Consider the following 19,511-nt stretch of genomic DNA (forward strand, 5'->3'; position numbering starts at 1 on the left):
ACACCAGGGCTACGGAGACAACTGTCCCAGGAATCTGGAGACAACGAGATGGCAGGCAGATGGTATGGTCCTGGGATCTAGAGGTGGAGCTGAGAATCAAAGCCACACACCAGGCTCAGTCACAGGAGAACAGAAATAGCATTGTGTGTTGTGTGGACGCGGAGCTGGTATGCAGAGAGAGGCAGGCGCTGAGGACAGATATCCCAGAGAGAGGCCAGGAGCGATGCCCTTTCTCCTTGCAATTAACTCCCGAGTCATCCCCTCCGACCCCCCAATCCTGGCAACAAACTGGCTTGATTTAAACCGGATGGAGAGAGGTTTGCTCCTTCCAATGCAGCACACTGACTACGGACGCTTCCCTTACCTGGCTCTGGGCTCCGGGGCAGGGACCAGCGGTCCCCTTCTGCTCCCTGGGCGAGTGCTGACAGCTGTCCCTACAGGAGCACCATCCAGACCCCAGTGAGGAAGCACCAAGCCTATTGTCCCTTTGAAATCGGGACACTGAGCCCAAGAGGGTCTATCACTTGCTGAGAAATGAGAGGGTCAGGTTTCACCTTGGGTCCGGATTCTGAGCCCACCCCGGAGGCTTCTAAGCCGATGTTACTGACTTGAATCCCATGTCCCCTCCACTGGAATCAAGTTACCTCCAAGCCCCAGCCCAACCCCCTGAACTGGGTGTGCCCCCTGGATTCCTCTGTGTCTCAGCAGTGAGGAGGTTTGGGGTTGCACCTGTAGCATTTCTGAGAAAAGGAAGGAACACAGGAAGGACCGGGCTGCTTGGCACCGTGTCCCTCTGGGCCGGCGGCACCTGACTCCTGAGAGCATCTCTGCGGCTCCACTGCAGTCCTTGCCGGGACCTTGAGGCCACGGGGCAATGAAGAGGAGGTGACAGCCCAGCCCCCCCTCGGGAATGCGTGTGGTTTATTATCCCTCTGCGGCTCTGCAGTGTGGGAACAGGGAACAGTGTGTCTTAGACGGGCGCATTGTGGCTGAGGCTTATGTCGGTTAGAAAATAAGTTTTCCCCCAACGTGATATTTCATAACCTCGTCTCTGCCCATCGCCACGACAAGTGCAGGGATACTTCCAAGGAAGATGGCAACATTCAAGGCACATAGGGGACCCTTGTGCTTGGGGACTCCATCTGGGTCCTTGTCTTCACCACTCATGGGCTTTGAGAATCTGGGGGCTACTCGCCCAATGGGGTTCCCAATGGACCTACATCCTGGTGCCCCTGGGTCCTCTCCCAGGCCCCCCAAGGAGAACATGTGATGAACCAAGATGATGTGACTCTCAGGCGGCTGTGCTGAGGGACAGGGGCTCTCGGAGCCTCGTGGTCCTCTCCAGGGGGTAAGAAGATGCCAGCTGAGAGCATCCCACCAAGTGGATCTGGGAGGAGGGCTGTTAGCCGAGGTGGGCTTCAGTCCCCTTTCCCTTGAGCACAGAGCTCAGCACCACCCCCTCATTCCCTCAGGGCAGCTGGTCTCCAACGAGGAAGGCAGCAGAGCAGGTCCCCGGGGGTCCTCTGGCCCGTCCGCCTTCCTTCAAGGTCCCAGCTGCTGCTGGACAAACCTCTCACGCTGGTTTGGAGGCTCCATCTGGATGGAAGTCTGTCTATCTGCCAGCAAGGTTCCCGGGAGTGACAGAGTCAGGGAGCCTCAGGGGCCGGTAGGTATTTGGGTACGGCTAGCATTCCGGGGAGATGCAACACTGAGGGCGGATCCAAAGCAAGCGGTTACAAAACACAGTGTGCTGAGAGCAGGTGGGGTTTTATAGCTTCAGGAGGGCTTCCCGGAGGAGGAAATGCCACAGACACTTCTTGTTTAAAAAAACAAACTAGGCACTCATCTAGCAAAGCCCAGGGAGCTGGGGAGGAGACTGTGTCCAGGTCGAGGGACCATAATGAGCAAAGGTGGAAAGAGGAGAACAACATAGGCCGTGTGGGGTACTGTAGCTAGCGTGAATTTTTGACCAGGGAGCACAGAGAAGGCTGGAAGAGTGGGCGGAGGGCAGCCAATGTCAGGGAGGAAAGACATCAGAGACATTCAGGAAGCAGGAGGCAAAATTCTCGGGGCTGGAAGCTCAGTTCCCCTCGGCTCAGAGTCTGAGCACAGAGGAGCAGAGGCCTGGGCAGGCCCCAGAGCAGAGGTGGGCCTCAGCCTGCAGGTGCAGCAGCATGGAAAGTCAAGGGCAGGAGGCCTGGGGAGGCAGGCAGGCAGGCCACCCCGCTCAGAGCCTGGGGGACGGAGAGCCCCCCCGCCTCCAGCTATTAAACCCGGTTACTGATTGAACAGCAGGTCGAACCTTCTTTAATGATGACTACAGGCTGTCCCCGGAGGCCTTGCTTCTGGAAGGTAGGGTGCCGCTAGCCAGCTCCGGGTAACAGAAATTGCATTAACATAGAGCCGCAGTCCTAAAAATCTGCTTTCATGTTCCAAAGACAGAAGATAAATGGCCCTTATCATTTTTATGTAGCTGGTGTCACCGACAACGCAGCACTTGGAACCACCTGAGCTGCTTTTGTACTGTTTGTTAGGCACTTCGAGACCTTTCTCCAGGAAGAGGATGAATCTGGGCTGAGAAATGACTCCTCCTTTAACGTGATCCAACTCCACAGGATCCAGGTAGAGATGCTCTCAGCTCCAATTAGTACCGCAGGGCAAGTGTGAGCGCCGGCGCCCGGGTCTGGGGTGATGGCCTCTGAGCCCACCCTGCAGGAAGCCCCAGGAGGGGCAGGAGAAGAAGGGGCGCTGGCTGGCGAGCTCCCCTCGCTCCACGGGCAGGATGACCATGTCCCAGAGCGGGGATGCCGAGGCCAAGAGAGAAACCGGGCCCAGCCCCCCTGCAGCCCATATGGTGGACTGGGCCCCTCCACCCGGCACCCTCCCCTCCTCTTTCTGGAGGCCTGGAGGGCCAGGGGCCCGGTCTTGGCTGGCTGAGGCTCATGGGCTTAAGCTTTGGGCTTAAGGCTGGTGTATTTGGGGACCCGTGTGACCGTCAGGACAGGAGTTGCCGAGCTATTTCCAAGTTCCAGACAACCTAATCAGGACACAATCCATTCTCTTCATTACAGACCTAGGTCTTGGTCCATCTTTCAAACTAATGAGAAATCTCATTTTGACGGGTTAGACTTCCCCCACCCACATTTTTTATTACTTTCCCCCAAAGCCTTGCCTGAATACAAATCTCTGGAGGTGGGGGCCCGCTTGGCATGCCAGTCAGCCCTGCAGCTGAGTGCTTTAACTCCAGATCCACTCAGAACTCTGGGGAGCTGGAGCTCACCCCAGGAACCCAGGGCTGAGACCAGGTGCTGCTCTGTGGGGACCTGCTTGGGAGGCAGAGTTGATGATTATACCCGTCCCTTGAACACTAATTTTCACAGGTGAATAAAAATCCCACAAATAATAGTTCACATTCTAAATGCTGCTGTCAGCCAGCAAGAAAGTTGCAAAGGCTGTTCTGAAGCTGAAGGCCAGGAAGGTGAGGGGAGGGCAGGAGGGGGAGGGCAGGGAGGGGAAGGGTAGGGAAGGGATGGGGAAGGTCAGGGAGGGCAAGGAGGGGATGAAGAGGGCAGGGGCTGGGGAGGGAGGGCTGGAGGGGGAGAGGATGCAGGCCCGGCTGCCAGTCTGGGAGGGGCCCGGAGGCGGGCAGGACAGGAGGCCAGACCAGACTGCCCAGGGAGACAGCCATCAAGGCAGGCTGTGTATGGGCTCGTGGCACATAGAGACCTTCCCTGGAGAGCCGTTTTTGCACAAGGGGGTCATTTGTGTCTCAGCTCAGTGGGGTCAGCAGGATCCAGAGAAACAGTCCGTGCTGGTCCTCAGGAGGCGGCAAGGGGGCATATATGAACTAAGGGCTAAACTGGTCCCAGTGTTTTATGCAACTTTAGCTCCCAGGACACTCGGCCTTCTCACTGCAAAATGGGGAGAACCTGTTCCTGCCCCCCCGGGGCTACATGAAGACCAAGTGAACCAGCACGGGCCCAGGAAACTGTTCTGGAAGCTGGCAGGTGGAGGAGGCCCCGCCTGGGCCCTGCCGCCCGTGCTGCCCAGGCCCCCGCACCTCCTCCCGGGCGTCCCCAGCCCGCACAGCCTGTGCCCACTCGCACTGGGCACCGAGTCAGAGCCTGAGTCATGGGCTGTTTCCACCAGCGAGGAAGCTCTCCTTGGCACACGCCATCCAGCTACTCAGCAGGCGACCCTGCGTGGGGGCGGCATCTGCCACCAAGGGACCCGTGTTACCGTGAAGCCTGGTGATCCGGGTAGGAAAGCTCCAACTGCTGCCGGGAGAGCTACAAGTCCCAGGGGGCTGTGCACATCCCCGGGCTCAGAGGTGCGTCTCAGTGATCTCTTTCAGGGATCAGGGACGTGGCAAGGTGGCCAGGTCCGCCTCCCGGGCTCTGCGCACAGTCGGGAGCCCTAGTCAGCTGGGCTCTGGGATCAGCCTGCCCCGTGTTTGAACGCCCGCCCTCCTGCGCACCTGCTGCGGTGCCTGCCGGGCTCCCCAGGGGCGAAGGACCAAAGGAGAACAAACACCTGCCCTCGAGGGAGAGGTAGCCCGGCCGCCTGCAGTTCTGCCTCCCACAGGTGTCACTCTTTGGGGCTCCACCTTCCCGGCTGCTCCTGGCACCCCCCAACCGGACCCCGGCAGCCCCCTGGGGCCCAAGCTCCACCTTCCCGGCTCCGAAGGGGATCAGGTGCCCCAGAGAGAGAATGCTGAGCGCACAGCCCATTAGGGCTGCAGAGAAATGGTCTCGGGCTGAATGCGATTAGCCTCCCCAGGGCGCAGCACTTCTCCCTCGTGTGCCTCCCACACCCGGGCCAGACACCCCGCATCCGAGAAAGCAGGCCCTGCTCCTCCTGCCAGAGCTGGCTTCCAGCCTTGACAGATTTCACAGCCAAGGTCTCTTTCCTGAAACTCCGCTGCTTCAACCCATTACTCGTCATTATCCCCTGAACGGCGCCTGCAAAGCTTCTCCTCCACAGCTGTGCCCTTAGAGCCCCGCAAAGGAACTCACTACTTGGCTAAGGACAGGCCACCGGTGTCCTTAATCTGGCCTCATAAATGAGCCACGTGGGCACCCCCAGGCTACGCCCACTGCTCCCCCAGCCCTTGAGTCCTCTGGGTACTTCTTGGGCAGCGCCAGAAGCTCCAGCCTTTCCAGGCAGTGGGTGGGTGGGGAGTCCTGCTCCCCCAGTGTGCCCAGCACCATCCTCCCTCCTCCTCGGCAGGCGAGGGGCTCCCAGCTGCTCCTACAGGAGTCCCGCCAGCCAGCAGCCTGGCAGCTGCTGCTCCTGTCAGCAGGGCCTTCTCCTGGAACGGGGACATCTTAAGCTTGTTGGGATCAATTGCCCGTGGCGTTCCACTTAATCCCCCTGCCAGGTAACTGACAGCTTTAGTGGCGAGGAGGAGCAAGGAGGGCTTTCTCAGGACCCTATCCCAACCCCTAAGGGAGATGGGAGCAGGGTGCACGGCAGGTCTGGAGCCAGAGGGGGAGTTAGAAGCATTCCAGGGCCAAAGCCCCCATATTTAGACATAGTCCCTGGGCTGTAGCCCCTGGGGGGCCCCACTTGTCCCACGCCAGGGGCAGCAGGACCACCTAAGGTCCAGGGCCAGGCCGGACACACAGGCAGCACTCAGGAAGGCCTACTAGGAGGAAGAGGAGATGCAGTAACTCGAGCGAAGAGAAAAGGTGTGTGGTATGTGGTGTGTGTGCATGTGTGTGTAAGGAGTGTGTATGTCAGACTTCTTGGGGGGGGTTCTTTAAGGTTCATAAAGTCAGTTAGGAATTCAACTCAAATTGATTTTGCATCTGCTCTGTTCTGAGCAGGTAACAATGAAAACACAGTCCTTGCTTGATGAGATATGCATGCCGGAAGGCTTCCCGGAGGAGGCGTGTTAGCCCTGCCACAGACTGGAGCGAGACTTGGAGACCCCTGGGCCAGAGCAGTGCTCCTCAAACTTTGGTCTGAGCCAAGCAACACCGGAGAACTTGCTGGAAATGCGGATTCTCTGAACGCATCAGCCACTCTGGGGTGGGGCCTCGGGCACCCCGCCGGTGACAAGCCCTCCAGATGATTCGGTGAGACCTACCGGGCTGGGGTGTGGGGAGACCCACACTGAGGGAGCCAATGTCCTGGGAATTCTTTCCTTTGGCCATGAGTTCGGGGCCTGGCAGCCCTTTCCAGCCTCCTGTCCCGCTGCTCTAGCCTCCTGCGGGCTGACTGTGCCTTCGGGAACAGGCAAAGCAGAAAATTTTGTGAAAAAATTCGATATTTAATATTTCTTCCAAAAGCATCAAAACAATCATCATGGGAAATACCAGTGTCTCGTTAGCATCCTATCCATTCTACCCCCTGCTTGGATGTTACTAGAATTGCTCTACAAAGCTGCTGCCCCTTTGCTCCCTGTTCATGCCCCTGGGACCCCCACCCCAGCCCTTCCTCCAGGCGTCACTCCCCAGAGGGGCCGTGAGAGCTGTACTCGCTTGCCTTTGTCCGAAGGGCTCTTCCTCTCATTCTCGAAAGATATGTTTTACCTGCTGCGCATCTGGGTGGCCAACCGTTCTGTTTGGCTTCGTCCTCGGCGATGTTCCCGTCCAGGCTCCCAGCCTCCGTCCTCCCGGGCGTCCACTGTGGTTCGTTTCGTCTGTTCCCTCCGGCTTCTCGTCAGGCTCCGTGCTGCTCTTCATCCCCGTGATGGGTCCAAGTGTGGAATCTTTTCTGTTCTTTTCTTTTCTTTTCTTTTTTTAAGACTTTTTTTTTATTTTTATTTATTTATGATAGTCACACAGAGAGAGAGAGAGAGAGAGAGGCAGAGACACAGGCAGAGGGAGAAGCAGGCTCCATCCACCGGGAGCCCGATGTGGGATTCGATCCCAGGTCTCCAGGATCGCGCCCTGGGCCAAAGGCAGGCGCTAAACCGCTGCGCCACCCAGGGATCCCTGGAATCTTTTCTTGATTCTTTGCTTGGGACTTATTATCCCTTCCTGGATTGAAATTCACATTTCCTCTCAATTCTGGAAAACTCCTCTGGAAAATTCTATTACCTCTCTGAACCATGACTCTCGTCCACTCTCTTCTCCTTCCAGAACTCCAGATAGATGGGCCCCCTTTCATTTTGCTCTAACCTCCCACCTCCTGGCCTGTGATTCATATTTCCTGTGTCATCTTCTTCTGTCCCGCCTTGTGCATTCTGGTCACTGCTTCCACTTCATCTTGTCCCTGACTCTCTCCTGAGCTGGGTCTACTTGCCGCCGTCCAACCCACCTGTCCATCAGCTCTCGTGTCTCAGTTACTCCATTCTTCATCTCTAGAAGTTCTACTTGGCTCTTTCTCATCTCTCTCTGACAACTTTTAGAGTCTCTCTCTCTCTCTCTTTTTTTTTTACCCTGCCCATGTTCTCAATCCTTCTTTCTTTAAACATTTTTAACTTACTTTATTTTTATTCTAGTCCTGATCACTCAAACATCTGAAATCTTTCGATCTAGATTCGCATGCGTGGCTTGGGCTGACTGTGACTCATCGTGGATTGTCTGCTCCTGTGTTTTTGTGGTTGGAGACCACAGCCTGAGGCTGCGCGTCGGGGGACCCAGGAGGACCCAGGAGAGGAGAGTGTGCCCCGGCCGTGTGCAGGGGCATCTGCCAACCCAACACCACTGTAGGCTCCTTCACTGGCTTGGGGTTCTCTGGACCACTCCGTTGACAAGTTTGAAGCCCGATCTCCAGTGAAGGTCACCCTGAGTTGGCACATTCTCAGGAAGGAATGGGTGTATCCCCATTCATTGCAGACGCCAGGACAAGTGAGTGTCCTTGTTGTCTTTCTGCTGCTAGTTTGGTTTCCACAGGCTTCCCTTACACTGAGCATACCATGTTAAAGGGCCCAGCTTGAGGGGAGGGTCTCACTTCCTACTCTTAGTCTTTTATGGACTCAACACCAAATAGTGTTTTCGGTTCCCTGTGTTGTGGTTAAAACCCAAGGTTTGGGACACCTGGGTGACTCAGTGGTTGAGCATCTGCCTTCAGCTCAGATCATGATCCCAGGGTCCTGGGATCGAGTCCCCCATCTGGCTCCCCACAGGGAGCCTGCTTCTCCCTCTGCCTGTGTCTCTGCCCCTCTTTGTCTCTCATGAATAAATAAATAAAATCTTAAACAAAACAAAACAAAACAAAACAAAATGAGGTTCTAGGCTCCTGTTACAGGCAAATGGCTTGGGGTCCCCAGAGATCAGCATTTGCTTCCGATTCCGGTATCAGCCCACCAGTCATTCCCGGCTCCCAGGAACTTCCCTTCCCTCCTTGCAAACTTAGCTATGCGTTGAATAACATATGTGGTAACTGATCCTGCATTCTTAGTGTTTTGTAGCCAGAGAATATCCCATCGCCCTCCCCCGACTTTTGCTGCCAGTAGATCGGTCTGTAGCAGAACTATTCCCCCAGACCATTTCTTCTTCCTTTGGGGCTCACAGCTAGACCCTATCCCTGGGCCCCTTACACCTAAACATGGTCACGTGACTGTGTTCTGTCCACTGTGACTGTTTCAGATCAGGCCCCTGAGAACCTCCCACATGATCCTCAGGGTGATGATGGCAGAGCCACACGATCGATGCGCCTGCAGTCCCAATCACTGCCGGAAGAACCGTCTACCACCGCAGACGCTGCGTGAGCAGGACTGAGGGGCTTACCCAGTGCAGCAGCTGGCATTACTTCACTAAACACCACTCCACCGTGGTGCCAGAATTAAAGCCCCACTCATAATTGTTCCACAGCTCACCATTATACACATAATCTTTTCAGGGCTTAGGGACTTAAAGGGTTCTCATCTGGCCTGGCTCCCGGGAGGCAGGACTGCCTATCAGGGAGGCGGAGGGGCTCACTGGCATGGCAGACGGGAGAGTGGCCTGATGCTCCTTCCCTGCCCTGCCTTATCAGCACTGGCCCCCGAATCCACTTAGATGTGGCCCTGCTTTCAAGGAAGCCCTGGGTATTGAGGATGTAGAGGCAGACACAGGGGACCTTGGGACAAGGAGATGACAGGTGCAGCGGGGCCGACGGCGGGGGCAGTGGCCACTCAGGCACCAGCCTGTTCAGGCTGAGGTCTAGGGTCTGCTGGGCTGGACCAGCTGTACCAACACGCTCACTGGGGACAAGAGAGCAAGGTGGGCCTTGCGCTTGGTGCAGACAAGTGGGACTCTGGGCGCAGCCTGGCCCACCTGGCAGGGGGGTGCCCAGCTGGCAGCGCTTCGAGGCCCACCCTGTGCTGGAAAACCTCATGTCCACAGATGAGGAGTCCTTGGGCCATCCACTGTGCAGACGTGTCCTCAAGAGGCCACGAAACTCGACTCACCGCAGAGTCTTCTCCCAGGAACAAGAGCCGGCAACTGGCAACACTCCCCAGGTCGGGGTCTACCGTGACAAGGCTGGCCAAAGGACAGGCCTCTGGACCCCTGCCCTCGACAGGTCACAACCTCTAGGGACAAAGGAAGGGGCCCTGCTGGGAACTGACAGGCTCGCTGTCCTCTCTCATTGGCTGCCTGGCCTCCTTCACCAGACCATGGTCCCCAGAGCTGCTCTGTCCCCAGATTCTGAGGGGCAGTCCTGGTCTTTCTAGTCCTTTGGTCACTCTCTCAGGGGATTTCGACAGCGATACGATGGCAACTCTGAGCACACTGGGTGCAGAGTAGCACATGGGCCCGTGGAGTCCTTGCCTCACCCTAACTTCCTACAGCTGGACCAGCCCTCTGACCTGGAGGGGGACCTGCTTCGGGCACCGCACTGTGCTCCAGAGAAAAGCTGTTCCTCCTCTGGCTACCCCGGGGTGGAGCAGAGCCTCTGGGTTTTTAGGACTAAAGAGCCGTGGGAAAGCTGTGAGCACGGGTTAGCCCACGGATTAGCTGTTAAGAACATACTCAGAAGCCCACGGACACCTGGGAAGGGTAGTTTATTTTCATTTACATTCTCCTTATGACCCACGGAGCAAACCAGAAAGAACCCAGTCCTTAGGGATGGCTCATTGGGTTGGGAGTCCTGGCAGTGGGCCCTGGGCAGGTCACTTGGCCTCTCTGAGCCTCCATTTCCTTGACCACAGAAGTGGGATCAGTGACCCCCACTTCTCCAGGCCGACATGAGGTCAAAGGGCCCAGAAGCCCCAGGGACACTGGAAGTGCACAACCAGCATCCTGTCCCTTGTCCAGCTCTGCCTGGTAGGCCTCTTGTCCAGCCCTCTGTCCCTCCCTCTGCTTCCACCTGAAGAAGCTTGTCGGGACATGGGACATGTAATGAAGAACGTTATTCTGGGGGCGTGAGGTGCTGACTCCAGCTGTGGGGAGGAATTTCAGGTGGGGGAGGCACCGGGGCCGGGGGCCGTACTATCATCCTCTCTTGCTTCCCCTAACTGGCTGAAACAGGGGCTCAAATGCATACGTGTGGGGCCGGGAGCACTCAGAGAAGCGTTACCTGTGCCTCACCGGTACTTGCAGGAGCAGGGGCCCAGAGGTCTTCCTCTCGGGCCAGGGCTGCGCATGGATGGACCCTCGTCCTTGAGAAAGGCAGGATGGAGACGAGGCCCCGGGGAGCCCACTGGGGGCTGAAACATCTTCACCTCCACACATGGGATCCGACCACGTGCGAGTGAGGCACCCAGGAGCCCCAGGCAGGCGTCCGAGCCACTGTCCGGGAAGAAAGGAGTCCAGCCTCTCCGGGAGGGCAGGCTGAGCCCAATGGCACCTCCCAGCCTGGCAGCCACACCTGCTGTGCACCTGCTCTGGCGGAGGAAGCAGGGCACGGAGGTGAAGTCCACGCGCCTGAGAGTCCACAAGCTTCCTGCTGCTACAACACGGAGCCTGCGCCGATAGAACCTCGACAAACTTAGCTACTGCTACCTGATTTCACCCACAAGCCAGTTTGCATCTCTGCATCAGAGACTGGAAACTGAGGCACAGAGAGGCTGACAGAGCTCAACCCTTCTGAGCACTCAGACCTGGGGAAATCCTAGCTCTGCCACTTGCTCACTGCATGACCCCGACGGAGTGACCCCCTTCCCCCATGCCTCAGCTTCCCCATCTGTAAATTCAGATGCATCATTGCTTTCTTGTTGCACTGGCTTGAAGAATAAAATGAAACCATGCCCGTGCAAGAGCCCCATCGGGTGCCTCGCACAAAACCAACCTTGATTAGAATTACTATCCAGGCACAATGCTATTATTCTAATTTTCTCCCACGAAGCACTCTGTATTCGCTAAATAAGTGATTCCTTTTCCCCAACATTTTATTCTGAAAATTCCAAACACACAGCAAAGCTGAAAGCATTTCTAGTGAACACTCATATACTCTTAGGGTAAAATTCTATCATTTACATCGAATAACCCTTGTTTTATCAATATCTACCCATCAATCCATCTAATTTTTTTTAATGCATTTCAAAATAAATTGAAGACATCAGTCCAGTTTCCCCCCTAAATACTTTAGCATGTACTGTTTTGGTTGTGAAATTTGCATACAACAAAATGCACAAATCTTGAAAGTCATCTGCTGAATTTTGTCACATAAACAAATGTCCCGTCGGGACAAAAGATGTTACCATCATCCCAGAAAGACTCCTCGTGGCCCTAGTAGGTCAGTCCTGCCTCCACTCCCAGGAGGCAGCCGTTGTTCTGATTTATTTTTCCCACGTTAGCATAATTTGCCTGTAGTAGAATTTCACATACTAGAAGACATGACTGCATAACGCAGTACAGCATGTACCTGGATCGGTGACCGGAGGCTACACGACGAATTACTGCAAAGCTCAGTGCTTAAAACAACACCTTTATGATTTCACAGTTTCTGAAGGCTTGACTTGGTCCTCTGGTCCCTACAGCTGCAACCAGCTTGTTGGCTGTGGCTGCAGGCTCGCTTCCAGGCTCCACTGAGGGAGACCTGCTCCCAATCTCACTCAAGTGGGTGTTGGCAGGCTCAGGTCCTCAGGGGCTTGTTGGACCGGGGGCCGCATTCCCCCTGGATGTCAGCCAGAGGAAGGCACCTTTTAATTCCTTGTCAGGAGGCCTCTCTGTAGGGCAGTTCACAACACTGCAGCCAGTCTCATCAGAGGACAAGAGAGAACCTGCTAGTGAAAGCCAGAAGCTCTTCATGGCCTACTCTCGGAAGTGACAACCCTGGCGCAACCCCTGCCACCCAGCAAGGGGAGGGCGTTACACAAGGGCCTGGGGACCAGGAGGCAGGATCATTGTGAACCACCCCGGGGAGCTGCCTATAGCACTCTCGGGTGGGACACCACGGCCTGCCTGTTGCCAGATAGGACTTCCTGGCAGCTTTCTCCAAAGGTACACCTGGCTCTGGGAGATGACCACAGTGCTGGACCTGGGTCTGCATCCCTCACCATGACCCTGCGTAGGAAGCTGCTCCTCCCTCAGCCAAAGCTCACCAGGGCCTTGAGGTCCTGACCTTTGCCTCTGCCATCCTCCCAGGAAGAAGTGCTTATGGGGAACATCCCGACCTGGGGTGCCCTGGGGTTGGGAGGAGGAGCTCCCCTCCTTCTACTTTTAGCTGGGAAGTCCTGAGGGCTCTATTTGTCCAGAAGACTACCAGTCATTTTCAGCACCAGCATGGAGGCTGTCCCCTCATTTGCCCAGGGAGGATGACTCTGGGCCATGGTCACTCAGTGAGCCGATGGCAGGAAGGACTCTTGTCCTGAGTGCCCTTACCTTCACAGGACACACGGTAGGCAAAACCCAAATGCACGGTGTGAGGACAAAGAACGCAGAGCCAGGTCCAGACTGTAACTTGCCCCCTGGCCTCACTAGAGAGAACAGGTTCCCTCCTCGGGACCACCAGGGTGAGGAGAGCCTGGACTGGGGCCCTGGTCCAAGGTGTGCCTGCTGCTATTGTGAATATGTGGGAAATGGCCAGGGAAAGCAGCAGAGAACCAGAGGACCAGCTAGAGCGACAGATGGACAGATGGACAGAGAGGGAGTAGCAAATAGCACAGAAGACTGGGATCAAGGGCAGGAAGAAGCTGACACGAAGTGGACAGAGAGCACCAGCAGCAGCACCTGGGGGAGACCACCCTCCAGCACCGGCACCTGCTGCCGCATCCTCTGGGTGCTTACATCTTGGCCCGAAGATAAGGAGACCTCACGGGCAGCAGAAGCTGGCTCGGGGTCCCCAGGCAGCTGAGCAGGGGGAGCTCAGACCTGACGCCCTGGGAAGAGGGCACAGCTTCCCACCTCCGGATGGACGCGTGGGTGCAATGGGTGTGGAGGAAGGCACCTTGGCCCAGGAGCTCAGAGGCCTGAAATACCACTTCTCTGCTCTCCCAGAATCTACTCAGTCATTCTGGGGCTGTCCCCCACGCCCAGGGCTTGCCTCTGGCGGATCCTCTGCCCCTGGAGCCTGCGGGCCCTACAGGTTCAAGTTGTCCAGACCCATGGTTCTTGGCCAGAAAGATGCCCCCCACGGCCACTCCTGTTGGGGTCAGACCACAGCCCCAGGCCCCACCCAAGTGGATTTGGGGCTCAGCTGCTGGAGGGGCCGGGCAGGCCTAACCCTTCCCCCTCTGTCTTCCTTCCTCCTGGAAAACTTACCAAGCTCCCCTTTGGGCTTTTGGAAATAAAAGCCGGGACGTCTTGAGCACCAGCAGGGAAGGCCACACAGGGCCTCTGAGGCAAGAGGCAAGAGGGTGCCAAAAGGACAGGGAGGGGAAGGGCAAGTGGGGAAGGAGGCCCATGGATGAGCTCCCGGGAGCTCTCTTAGTCTTCACCCGGCTCTCGACCCGGCGAGGAGCTGTGCGGTGCGGGGCTGCAGGATGAGCGGGGTGCTCCGCATAAATAAATAAATAAATCTTAAAAAAAAAAAAAGAACCCGAACCTGGTGGGGCAGCGATCCCGTGATCCCTCAGCCGAAAACCGGGAGGACACCGACCCAGAAGGGAATTGACACATGGTTCCCCGTGGGTGAACCTTGAGGACGTGCTGCTCCGTGAGGTAAGCCAGTTGCAAAAGGAGGGACTTTGGGTCTGACCCCCGTGATTTCACTTACATGAGGTCCCCGGAGGCATCAGGGTCATGGAGACAGAACCTGGGGGGGCAGGGCCGGGGAGCTGCTGTTTGCAGGGGATACCTTCGGTCTGGGAAAAGGAAACATTTTGGAGATGGGTGGTGGTGACAGTGGCACAGCATCGTGTGTGGGAATGCCACTCAGTGTCAACTCAAACATGGTCACAATGGTAAGTTTCATGTGCATTTTGCCACAATACAAAAATACACATGGCAAATTTAGAAGCCCAGTGAGGACCTGAGGGAGAGTCAGCCGAGCGTGGGGATGGCCCGGGCTGGCAGGAAGTTTCCTGACGTGGCAACGCCCGAGTTGGGGCCTGCGGGCTGAGGCCCACGGAGCCCAGGGTGGGAGGCCAGAGTGAGGGGGACCCGACAGGAAGCTGAGTGGGGGGCAGCCGGGGTGGCTCAGCGGTTTAGCACCTGCCTTCGGCCCAGGGTGTGATCCTGGAGACCTGGGATCGAGTCCCACGTCGGGCTCCCTGCGTGGAGCTTGCTCCTCCCCCCACCTGTGTCTCTGCCTCTCTCTCTCTCTGTGTCTCTGATGAATAAATAAATAAAATCTTAAAAAAAAAAAAAAAGGAAGCTGAATGGGTGGCTGAGGCCCAGGGCACCCAGGGGTCCTCACGTGGGTGGGGCAGACAGAGACGGGATCACAGGGCATTTCTCGGCTCAGAGTCAGAGGGGATCTAGGGTCAAAAGTGGCAGGGAGACTGTGAGGAGCTGGGGTGACCGGGGCAGGCGTATGGCCAGCGTGCAGCCCACCTCTTCTGCCTGTGGCCCCACGTGAGTCCTTTCCCCTCTCTGATCAGCCTGCCAGATTTAGCAAATAAGAATTCAAATTTCAGATAAGCAACAGATTACTTTTTAGTGTAAGCACGTCCCTAGTATTGCACACTTTCACTAAAATATTATTCGCAGTTCAAAATTTAACTGTGAAACTCAAATTTAACTGCGCGTCCTCTTTTATCTGGCCACCCTACTGTCCGAAGGGTCCCTGATGCCTCTGTGTGGCTGTCTCCTCCTCCTCCTTTGGGCCATGGCTCACTGGACTCTTTCCCAAGAGGCCCGTCCCTGACCACCCCGGGGGAAGGACCCTCCCCCTTCCCTAGTCACTCCCTGTCACCCTCATCACCTGCTCCATTGCCATCCTGGCACTGGCAGGGCTGTGAAACAGCCTCACTGGTGCGTCTGCTTGCCCTTGATTCTATGTCCCCACGCTGAGATGCAGGCTCACGGGGGCCGGGACCTGTCATTACTTCCCAGCACCTGGCACAGGCCTAGCTCGTACTAGGTGCTCAGCAAATACTATTTGAAGGATGGAAGGGATGTCTCCCTGGAGGGACAGTCAAGAAGGATGTAGGTGGCCCAGGGGCACTGTGGGTTTGCTGTTTTTGTCCATCTCACCACCTCCCCCTGGAGACTTGTCCACCGTCCTCAGAGGCTCGGGGCTGCCTCTGTACGCAGGTGTGCAGGCAGGTGTTCAGGGCCCCCAGCAGCGGGGCCAGGAAACAGAGCTCCCCTGGCCTGGCCCACATATGGGGTCCGCAGGTCCGAACCAGGCCAGCCCAGCCTTGTCAGCTGCCCTTCCCCACAGGACCAGCCTCCTGTCCACACAGTCCCGGAGGCAGCCACGTTACCATGGCAACGGCAATCCGAGGTCACAGCGCTGGAAACCAGAGGAAGCCTCCCTCCTGGAACGCCACCACCGAGTCAGAATCTAATTTTCATTACAGCCATAATAGTGGTTTTGCATAATGGGACATACATTAATACCTCACGTGCCAGTGCTTATTTGGTTAAAATTCATGAATTCAGGTCTAAGTAAAAAGTGCTGATGGCTGAAGTTTCTCACTCTGTTTCAGTGTTCTTGGGTTGTTGTTTTTTAAAGTCAGTCTGTCTCCTTGGCAGCAATTCGCTTTAATCCCATTATTAACGGGTAAGGGAGAGGAAGACAAAGCAGGGCTCTGCTCCCTGTGGCCTCAGCAGTTCTAGAGGGAACCAGGGCCCTACAGGTGACAGTCATCCCTGGCACGGCCTCCCTGTGTGACCCAGAGCACACGGTTCTTTCTCTCTGGGCCTCAGTTTCCTCTCGTAGAGAAATGAGGAAAGGGTTTAACTGGTCCTCAGAATCTCTTCTGTTTCCAAAACTCAGGCACGTAGCTGACATTTGCTGAGGCTCAGCCTGGCACCAAGCTCTGGGCTGGCAGGAGGGGCTATGGTCCCCACCTTCAGGGTTGGGACTCAATCAGGAAACAAAGCCATGGAACAGCTGGGGAGGCTTCCTGGAAGAAGTGTCATTTGAGATGAGACTTGAAGGGAAAAGTAAGAGTTAGCTGGGGGAGGGGGAGAAAGGGAACAGGTGAGGCTAGCAGGTGGGCCTGGTCCTATAGAACATGGGGTGTAGGCTCAGGTGTTCAGGACCAAGGCAGTGTTGAGACAGAGTTGGGACAGAAAGAGTACACCGCTCAGCCGAGGGGTGACCACCATGAGGCCTGTGTCCCTGACACTGGTCACCCCAGCAGTGGGGCCTGGGCACAGTGGATGGGGCCCACGTGGAAGGAACTGCAGGCAGGGCCACACTGGGCTCTCCCCTGTGGCCCCAGCACCCAGCTGCTCAGGGCCCACCAGCTACTGTTAGTCACCTCCTCATCCTCACAAGTATTAGTGGAGGGAATGAAGCAGAGCGTGCTGAGGCCTCTGGTCTGTCGCTGAGCAGGGGGCCCTGTACACCTGCCTCTCTTGACCCAGACCTGGGCCCTTCCTCTGGCAGGCAGAGGGGCAAGGTGACAGGCAGAGAGGCCTGGGCTGCGGGTAGGGGTGTGGCCCTCAGAGGGAGGGAAAGGCCTGGGAAAGGACAGGCGAGGGCAGGTCTGCTGCAAGCGTCCCAGAACAGGTGGCAGGAGGAGGACGGGGACCACAGGAGTGAAGACTGGAAGGGGAGCTGCGATGATGGGGGTGTGCCCACCGAGGGGTCAGGACTTGATCTCATGGGTGGCCCAGAGCCGTGGAGAAGTGAGGGGTCCCCTGGGCCTGGTGGGAACACGGTGTTGGCTGCTGGGGGCTATGGAGCTGGTCCTGGCCCTGGGAGGTCTGTGACCATGCAGGGTCACCCCCAACGATGAGACTTAGCAGGCAGCAGAGTGGGGAGAGGAGGAAAGGTGCTCCGGAGAGGTCACAGCAGGTGGAAAGGCAGCCCAACGCAGAGCGAGGAGTCCAGGCCGGTGCCCTGGTTATTGGCAGGAGCCTGGGTGATTGGGGAAGGCCATCTTGGGAGGTGCCAGGTGGGGAAATCCAGGAGCACTGTCTCAAGGGGCTGGGAGAGCAGGGGCTGGAACCAGGGCCTCCCCAGGAGGGGGACCTCTTGGCCCAAGAGCCCCAGCTGGGAGGTTAAGCCAAGCCTCACAGGTGAGGAATGAGGCTCAGGGTGGGGAGCTGGCTGGCCCAGGGTCCTGCGGTCCAGAGGCGTGGGCCGCACTTGGACTCAAGCCGTGGCCTGCTCGGTAGGGGTCCGCCGGGCCCAGCTTTCTCACGTGAAAATGAGGGTGAGATCCCCGTCTGGATGAAGGCAGGCAGCCCAGGAGCTGGAGCCGGGTCTGCTCTCACAGACTCAGGCACCGTAGCAGATGTGGGTGCCTGTGCTCAGGTGTGCAGGCCTCATGCGTGCATGAGCCTCCTGGTGTGCCCTCGCTCCCTGCGCCCCACTGCTTTGTCTGCAAGGAGGCAGATGCCGGATAGAAAGGCCGCTGAGATGTCCCCTGAGGCCCCCAGAGCAGGAAAGCCCAGTGCTCTGTGAGGGCTGGCAGTCAGCCTGGAACACAGCGTCCCGGTCCCTCTGAGGATCCTGGATGGTCCTTTCTCTATCAGCTCCAAGAGCAGCAGCAGCCACCAGAAGGGGGTCACAAGGCAAAAACAGGGAGCATGGGGGTGAGAGGACTAAGCGTGGCCTCAGCTCACCCAGTCCTCCAGAGTGGGCGGGGCCTCCACGATGGAGCTCCTGCACTGGAGGTCATACCCCATCCTGGTGTCCCCCGTCCCTGTCCGGCCATGTCCCTGAAGAGCAGAGAAAGGCCACATAAGGGGGACAAGAGGCCCGACGAGGCTGGTGGGGACAGGGAGGCCCTCTGGCCATCAGCTTGGCTGTTCTGCTCTCATAGTCTGTTGATGTCTGGACCTCTCTGGGCCTCTTGGCTCACCTAGGAGGACAGCAGTGACAGCTGCCCTCCCCAGGGACAAAGTGCCAGGCCTGACGTATTCCCTCCTCCCAGCAAGTGCACAGCAATCATTCTCGGGCAGTTTGTCCCTTTCCTGCTCTTAGGCAGGTGCGTCACCCCCATCCCTGGATCCCAGAGTTCACGCCTGGCCATTCAGAACATCTCCATGGCACACGCCCAAGTCAACTGATGAGAGTCCATGGACCTTGCCAGACCGCCAGGGAGAGAAGCTTTCATCCACCTGGGGATGGGTACACAGGCCCCAGGCCTGGGCTGCTGGTGGCCACTAGAAGAGGAGGGGAGCAAATGTAGAAGGAAGCAGATCCAGGAGGTGGAGACTGTGTCCTAGGAACATAGCTGGAGCCCTTGATACAACTGCACCTGAAGCCAACACTACCTCTGGGGTTTTTAGCTACTTGAACCACTAAGTTGGGCACCTGGGTAGTTCAGTGGCTGAGCATCTGCCTCTGGCTCAGGTCATGATCCCGGGGTCCTGGGATCGAGTTCCGCATCGGCCTCCCTGCAGGGAGCTTGCTTCTCCCTCTTACTGTGTCTCTGCTTCTCTCTCTCTCTCATGAATAAATAAAATCTTTAAAAAAAAACCACTAAGTTGTTTTCTTCTTTCCTCTCTTTTCCTTCTCTCTCTCATCTCTCTGGCTTTTTTTCTTATATTCTTAAGCTCATTCAAGTTGGGTTTTTGTCCTTTGCAGCCAAGAGAATCCTAATAATACTCATAATAGGAATTCCGTTAACAGTGCAAAAGGTAAATAGACTATTACTCCCGTGTGACCCTCCCACACAGTTCCAGCATCTTAGCTACAGAACCAGAGCGTGAGAGCCAGGCTCTGCCTCCCCCAGCCCAGCAGACCCCAGCTGTGAGAGGACTCTTCCCTGTGGCTTTAATCTAGGTCCCAGACACCCAGGCCCCACAGCTGGAACATAATGGAGAACCTATCACCAGCCCACCCCGGGGAAGCCCCCAGTTCGGCACCCATCGTGCAAAAGAAAGAACAGCACAGGCACATGGAAATTTTCTGAAATAGGCTTCTGGGTTTTTATTCAAAACAACATGGTGGCAGCTGCCACTTGGTTTCTCTATGCCCGGGCCATCTGGGCCAGCAGGGACCAGTGCCGTCAGCAACTAGGAGGGAAGTTCATTCACACCATAGAAACTGTACAGCCACTCGGAGTGCGGTAGTCACGGCAGCAGGGCCAGGCTGAGGGCTTCCTGGAGGAGGAAGGCCCCCAGGCC

At 56.8% G+C, this 19,511-nt stretch overlaps 1 protein-coding gene and 2 long non-coding RNA genes across 4 annotated transcripts in view; 1 reads left to right on the plus strand and 2 right to left on the minus strand.

Moving 5' to 3' along the window:
- Positions 1-3,628: 3,628 nt before the first annotated feature.
- LOC111097646 lies at positions 3,629-11,314 on the plus strand. 2 transcript variants are annotated; one of them, XR_005365569.1, is made up of 4 exons: positions 3,632-5,690; positions 5,829-6,080; positions 7,488-7,799; positions 8,541-11,314. It is a non-coding gene; the product is annotated as an uncharacterized LOC111097646 (long non-coding RNA). The 2 variants fall into 2 exon arrangements; XR_005365568.1 differs by lacking the exon at positions 8,541-11,314 and having other exon boundaries at positions 3,629-5,690; positions 7,488-8,095.
- On the minus strand, positions 11,077-15,664 carry LOC119873628. The gene is made up of 3 exons (XR_005365570.1): positions 15,181-15,664; positions 12,699-14,119; positions 11,077-12,097 (listed from the first exon to the last, which is right to left on the minus strand). It is a non-coding gene; the product is annotated as an uncharacterized LOC119873628 (long non-coding RNA).
- Positions 15,665-17,220: 1,556 nt separating this feature from the next.
- CACNA1I (calcium voltage-gated channel subunit alpha1 I) overlaps positions 17,221-19,511 on the minus strand; it is a 117,804-nt gene continuing 115,513 nt past the window's right edge. Inside the window, exons 39-40 of the mRNA XM_038551567.1 lie at positions 18,003-18,098; positions 17,221-17,292 (exon numbers count right to left, since the gene is read on the minus strand). Coding sequence (XP_038407495.1) covers positions 17,221-17,292; positions 18,003-18,098 — 168 coding nt within the window. The remainder of the gene's footprint in view (positions 17,293-18,002; positions 18,099-19,511) is intronic.

This window comes from Canis lupus, chromosome 10, assembly GCF_011100685.1.
Source record: "Canis lupus familiaris isolate Mischka breed German Shepherd chromosome 10, alternate assembly UU_Cfam_GSD_1.0, whole genome shotgun sequence".
NCBI classification, from domain to species: domain Eukaryota; kingdom Metazoa; phylum Chordata; class Mammalia; order Carnivora; family Canidae; genus Canis; species Canis lupus.